The 6,832-nt window shown below is 50.2% G+C and overlaps 1 protein-coding gene across 1 annotated transcript in view; it reads right to left on the bottom strand.

Annotated features, from left to right (window-relative positions):
- Positions 1–5: 5 nt before the first annotated feature.
- LOC104277699 (tyrosine-protein phosphatase non-receptor type 11-like) overlaps positions 6–6,832 on the bottom strand; it is a gene marked incomplete at both ends in the record, with an annotated part of 8,175 nt that continues 1,348 nt past the window's right edge. The window contains 2 exons of the mRNA XM_009874422.1: positions 6–162; positions 2,618–2,812. Coding sequence (XP_009872724.1) covers positions 6–162; positions 2,618–2,812 — 352 coding nt within the window. The remainder of the gene's footprint in view (positions 163–2,617; positions 2,813–6,832) is intronic.

The raw sequence follows: 6,832 nt of genomic DNA, 5'->3' as shown, positions 1-6,832 counted from the left end.
GGTTTCCGATCCCCGGTCTCCATCTTATCCTCATTTGTCAGCACCGACAGCACAAAGTCTCCTGGCTTGCTCTGGCTCTCTCGCACCAGGAAGCTGCCTGGTTTCCCTTTCTCCGTGAGGAGCTTCTCCGCCTCCTTGCCCGTGAGGTGCCCGTGGTACCACCTAAGGAGCAGCAACGGAGAGCAAAGCCAGCTCAGAGATGGAGCTCTGGCCTTTAGACAAGAGCTACTGCTGGGGATGGAGCTCCTGGAAAACCCACGTCCAGGCTCCCACTCTGACTGCTCAGCCCACTGGCATGACATGGCCTTGAGTTATTTTAGAAACAGTCCCTGGCGACGTTCCTCCAGCTCTTTGCAATGTCACATCAATACCTTAGCCCGAGGCTGGAAGTGTCAGGACTTGGCTCGAGCCTCCAGCCAAATGTGAAATGGCACCAGTACATTAAACTGCCACGTGACGGATGACAAGTGCTGTCATCTAGGGATAGGGCTCTGAAGAAGCTATAAAAAACCCCATGATGCCGGCAGTTCTTGCTTGAAGGCAGCTAAGTTTTCCTGTATTTTTTTTAATGTGGAAAAGAAAACGAACCTCTTGGAGTCCGCAGGCTGTAGCCAAGACAGTATCAGACATGAGCATGGACAACACTGAGCAGCAATAAGATGCTTTGACACTGGGAAGGGTTGGGAAGTGTCCTCCCAGCTGCTCCCCTCCCAGGTCACCAACCTCAGCTCAGCTCTGGCTGAGGGAGAACAGACGTGCCCTGCCTGCTCTCCTGGAGCAGCAAAACCAGGTTGCCCGCTCTTACCAGGAGGCTTTTCCTCCTCCAGCTCCAGCCAGCAGTGATTCCCACAGGCAGTGGTTTGTGCTCAGCTCCTCCCAAGCCTCGCTCCTTGGGCATGAGCTGCTCCACCTCTCCTGCGTGTGTACATCTTGCACGCACGTGCCCTCTTCTCCACCTAATCTCTCTCAATCCTGTTCTCTTGGTCTGGCTGACATACTCACACCACAGTCCCGGTGAAACGCAGGCTGTCTTCGAATCGGCTGGGGCAGAAGCCTCACCACAACGCCTTGGGGTTAAGCACATCATGATCTGCCCCTTCCTGGGCACGCAGCTCTGGCTCGGCAGCTCACCCCAGGCTGTGCTGCTCAGCAGCTGAGCAAGAGCAGAGCAGCTCTGCCTCCAGCACTCTGCTACAGCCTTGCATAAACACGAACAACAGCTCAGAGCAAAGTGGAAGTGTTTTTGCCTCCAAGCCTTCTGTCCCCACGCTCCATCAACACCCAGCAGTGGCTCCGGGCGGATGCCACAGGTCCCACTTTGAAGAGGGCGGCTCCCTGGCCCGCCAGCCAAGCTGCCAGGAATTCAGAGAAGCTCAAAACAACCTTCCAGGGGCGATGTGGTGGCATCACGTCACATCTCAGCAACTTCGTGCCCCGAGGATGAAGTTTATAGAAGAGCAGTCAGTGATGCTCTCTCCCAACACATTCTGTGGTTCTACACTGGGTATGTTGAGTCCCAACTCACTGTGCTGTTTCAAGACTGGGAAGACTTGCTCCAAAGAGCAAGAGTCCTTCCTGCAGGCTTGAGAAGGGGCTGCACGGGTCACACCGCTGGTGAAGAACCAGGTCTTGCAAACACCACCGCCCTGACACATCCCGCTATATTCTGACACCATCATCATCTCATATATTTAGAGGACTTGGATCCTGTTCCTTCCTTTCTCCCTGACGCCACCAGGTGTGTGGGCTGGAGTAGAAATCCCTATGGAGCTTTCTCGCCAAGCCAGACTCTTCTTGGCCGGAGAAGAGGGGGAAAACCCAGCTGGAAGGGGGTTTCCACTTTCTCAGAGCTCCTGCTAACGTGAGCGGCTGCCCGGCTGCTTTTCACGCTGCGATCTGGAGCGAGTAAAGAAACCTCCTCGGCAGTGAGGGAGCATGTGAGGTGGAGGGACTTCCCAGCACTTCTGCACCATTTCAGGAACAGAGACTGGTCACAGTTTCTCCTTACCCGGGTTGCTAAACACGGAGCAGTCAGGGGCCTGTTTTAGCACCACCAGCCGCCCCACTAAGGTGTTCCCCTTCATGACCAGCAGTTACAGGTGGAGATGGGATGGGGGTAGGTTTCGTGCAGGGCATTTCTGCCCAGCGTTCTGCAGGCAGACAAGTCACTTGCAGGTGTTTTGCTTCTTTTAAAAACCAAAGCTGCCTCCTAGGATACACCAGCAGATACACCCTTTGCAGATACGGAGTCACCCTGCTCATCCTGAACGGGGCTCTGAGCGACCTGATCTAGTTGAAGATGTCCCCGCTCATTGCAGGCGAGGTTGGACTATATGACCTTTAAAGGTCCCTTACAACCTAAACATTTCTATGTTCCCAGTTGCTTAAATTACCCATTTCTGGGCCTTGTTAATGTTACCTAGCCAGCTTCTGGCCATGCCTTCCCGCACAGCAGCTAGAGAACCGTATCCCAAATTGTGCAGCTTTTGCATCGCGAAAGCTAAAACCCACCCAAACATGCTCTGTTCCAGGCTCCTTTCCAAACCCAGACAAGGTGCAGCCGTCCAGTCTGAGCCCCCTGGGAAGACTGGGAGAGGCTGTGGGAGCCTGGGCTTACCTCTCCGAGGTGGGGTCCTGGCAGTTGAGAGGGTACTTCAGCTCGATGACGTTGCTGTTCTTCTCCCGCAGCAGGCCCTGCTGCTCGGTGTAGTACTGCACCAGCTCTGCGAGCGTGGCAAACTTCTCGCCTCCGTACAGGTCATAGTAATCCCCCGTGTTCTGGATCTTAATGTGCGTGACCTCATCGTTTCTTCTGAGGAAGGGGAGGCAAGCGAGATCGTGAGCGTGAGAGAATGGAAACTCAAAGGGTTCACTCCAAGGCTGCTCAACGCGGGCCACGCTTCAACTCCCTCAGCTGGATGTGGGTTTCCTACGCACAGGGATACTCGCTATCATCGAATTAGTTAAAAAAAAAAAAATAGGAAAAGACCCACGCAAATCAATATATTGCTTGATATTTGCAAATCCTGAAAGAGTTAATGCTTATCCCTCTCCAGTGGTTCGCTCTCCAGGCTCAAGGGAATATGGCTGGGGGCCTTTATCAGCCTGTTCCAAGAGTTCCCTCAATCCTGCAAAGCCCAGTCTCCATCCTCAGAATGCCACACTAACCTCCGAGAGGCGGGTTAATTGCATTTTAAATGCACTTAGCAGCAGCTCCCCTGAGCTGGGAAGACATGGCTGGAAGCCCACTGCTTGATGGACGAGCTGGGTCAGCGAAAGGTTCGTAAAATCTGGTCAAATTTCTCATTCTTTACCAAGCTGAGCTGCTCGCAGCCTCTCACAATTTGTTGCCAAAGCAACCACTGACAGTGAGATGCGGGAGGCTCAGAGTGGTATGAGCAGCATACCGGCTCAGCCAGAAAAGCCATTTCACAGAGTGGGGAGTTAGAAAAGCCACAGTGGTCAAGGTTAAATGGAAGGAAGAGCTGGACCATGGCAGGGGCTCTCGGCAGTGGCACTGTCCCCATTTCTGCCACCTTTCTGCAGCGGCGTACGGCCCCTGTTCCGTGCAGACCTGGTTAAATCGCCCTGGTACATCTGTACAGTTCTGACCTGGCCGGCCCCATCAGCTCCAGCTGTCCTGCGGGCAGAGCCTTCAAAAGTTTGGCAATATTTGCATCTGGAGTAGAAGCAGAAGAATGCACTAGATGTGAAATGAGAGCTGGCTGTGAAGTTCAGCTCCGAGGGCAATGCCTCTTCTGTGGCTCAGCCCAGCAGCTGGACGTGGGGAGCCTTTGTGCGGCGCAGAAGCCAGCAGACACAAAACTGTGGTTCTGCACTTGGCCTGGGGCTCAAAAGCTCCCTTCTTTCCACAGCTCCAGTCCCCACATCCCAACCCCATTATGAACCTACAAAGGCTCAGTTCACAGACCCACCCTCCCACCCCCAAGGCCTTTGAGCACTTCGGGGATGAGAAACAGAGAGATAATCAGGGTCATTTATCCCAAGAGCCCCCAAGGTCACACGAAAACACAAGGGACATTGATCGATCCCCATTTCCTTCCCATTTTCGTCTCTTAAAGCTTGCGTCATCTCTGCAGCTCCAGACTGGGCAGCAGGACTGGGCTGCACAGTAGCAGCATCCATTCAGCTGTGCCCCCGACATGCTGGCTGGGGAAATAAAGCACAAAGGAGATGCCCAAATTACTCAGCTATGCTGAGCTACTTCGGACTGAATATTTGTGAGAGGTAGAACCTAAATAGGGCTGGTGGGTGCTATTATGATGAGACACAAGCACGACTGATTTAGAGCAGAGCCTCTCTCAAGCCTCCTTGCATTCTTCTCCAGATTGCACTTTCTTCCTGTGCTGTGACTGTTGCCTGCAGGCAGCAACCCAACCAGTGTGACACACCTGTAGCATTGATTTACTCCTTTTTGTAGAGTATGCACTCCATAGGACAAAAAAAAAAAAAAAATCATCATTTGTGTGTCTTAACATGTACCCAGATTGTACTTGTACATGCTTTTTGGGACCAAAAAAAAAAAAAAGTTACATATAGGAATGCTTAATGGAAGCATTAATAGTAAAAACCACTCTAGGAGACTGTAGTTCTAACATGAGTTTGTTACCCAGAAGCACTTTGTACTGTATTCCATGACCAGAGATAAGATCTATTCCCATAAAATGTGACCCAATTACCAAATTAACAGGGTCTCTGACAGATGGTTCTTAACTGTCTTGGCATTTGCATTAGTGTTGTGGCCAAAGGCCAAGCGCCACTTAGGCAAACTTTCAAACATGCCTCTTCCTTTTGCTCCAGCTATTTACCCAGATCTGGCCAAATCTGTAAGAAGCAGTTCACTTTCTTCCAAAGGATTCTAAATACTCAGTCTTCTGGAAACGTCTCTGGCAGAGGCAGGCAAGCGCTGAAGGCTGGCAACATGTGGCATTTACCGTGTGGCCTCCTACACTTCTCCTCTGACGAGCCACACTTTCAAAAGGAGGTCTATTTTGTTAAGAATCACAGTTTAAATTCGGGAGGCTCAACACCACACGCAAAGCCAGGTCCTCCTAGGAGATGAGATGCAACACAAGTTTTGTAACAGCCTCGTGTCAGAGCTCCAACATGCAAATAATCTCTGCTTGCATCCTCCAAAAGCGTGTCGGATTCTCTGGGTGGAGCGAGCTCTTGGATTTTTCTGCAGAGGTGTCCCAAGAAGAAGCACATTTCAGAAGATGAAAGGAGCCAAGTTTGGCCGATCACGAGCTGCCAGCAGTTTGGACTGAGAGCCAGGATTTTTTGAAGAGAGGGTGGGTTTTTTCCTATTATTTTAAGACCAGGACAAACATCATCCATTCATTAACCTTATCATGTCCTCCCCACGTGGCTTGCCTCTTAAGAGCTGAGAAAACAAAGCCCAGCAAAGACTTGTTGCTGTGATGGCAAAGGCTGAACGAGGACACAGAAGTAAAGAAAGAGAGAAAAATAAAGGGAAAGTAGCCATAGAGCTTCATGGAAACCTCCTCATAACTTCTGCAATACTATTTCCTAGCCTGTCTTCAGGGACATGTATCTGGACACACACCAGCACACGGTCACTTGGTGTGTGGTCCGGTCAGCCAAAACTCCATCACCAGTTTTCTTTTCAGCCCACATCCTCTCTGCAATGAAAAGGAGCTGCATTCCCCCCTCGCTGGCTTTCAAAACCCCTTGAAGAAGCTGAAAGGAGGAAGAATAGATTTTGATTGTTTCCTAAAGGTACTGGCACCTCTGTTTTAGATACTTTTTCAAAGATATCTGTATTGTTTCCTTTGAAAACCTTTTATCTCCCAGAAAGGAAAAAAAAAAATAGACCTGTCCAGTTTAGAGAATGTTTTTTTTTCTTTAAAAACCTCTGTCAGGATACAATTCTAGGTGAGAATAACATGTTGTTCCATCCCTACATCTGTGTAATCTAACAGGGAAGGAGGAAAAAACATCGGGGGAAGACAGTCACCCAAGTTTTCAGCTTTCACCGCACATAAAGCTACTCATTCTACACTCTATTTGGTCTCACAGCTCTAATTCCCAAGAACTTTTATGCACGTTTTGGGGCCATCATCAGTAGGAAAAGAGCATATTGCCCAGATGAAGTATAAGCAAGACTGGTCTGCCTAACCAGTGACCGTGCCCAAGCAAATTTTCCATATCCGAGACTGCAGGACAACCCTGGCCTCAAGTCACGGAATCAAGATGGGATGAGCCAAGAAGGAGCAAGGACTCACACGTAAAAGTAGTCAAATGAAAATTCTTTCCTCGTCTTCAATTTGTGATGCCTCAAAGTTCAACACGTTGCTTCTAAGCTCGTGTGTCGTGTTTAATGTGCTTTCCTGGAAACCTGGTGTGTGTCACAGCTTCGGTTTACTCAGAATTGTGAGAGCTGGTCAGACTTTCCACTGAGCTACCACCTGCCAGTGGGTTGCGGTGGCTTTGTTCAATATTACGATATTAAGGCACGCTCTTAATTTGCATCTCATTACTGCAGGGCATGAAGAGCATTAACTGGCTCAGTCTTAAGAATATCGTTAGCAAACATCCACTGCAACACAATCATAGAATCCGAGGTTATAAGGGACTTGAAGGATCATCTGGTCCAACCTTTCTCGGCAGATGCAAGGTCCAGACAAGGTGGCCCAGCACCCTGTCCAGCTGAGATTTAAGAGTCAGGGATAGCACAAAGCTCTCCCTGCAGCAGGAGGTGCCCCAACCCTCTTCCAATGATTTGACATTCCCTTCCTCTCCTTCTCTGCTTTCTGCCACAGGGAGAGCGGAAAGGGGTAAAGAAATAACA

Source organism: Apaloderma vittatum, unplaced genomic scaffold (assembly GCF_000703405.1).
Source record: "Apaloderma vittatum isolate BGI_N311 unplaced genomic scaffold, ASM70340v1 scaffold23708, whole genome shotgun sequence".
Taxonomy (NCBI): Eukaryota; Metazoa; Chordata; class Aves; order Trogoniformes; family Trogonidae; genus Apaloderma; species Apaloderma vittatum.
The sequence above is the reverse complement of the archived record's forward strand: the minus strand, read 5'-3'. Positions and strand labels throughout refer to the sequence as shown.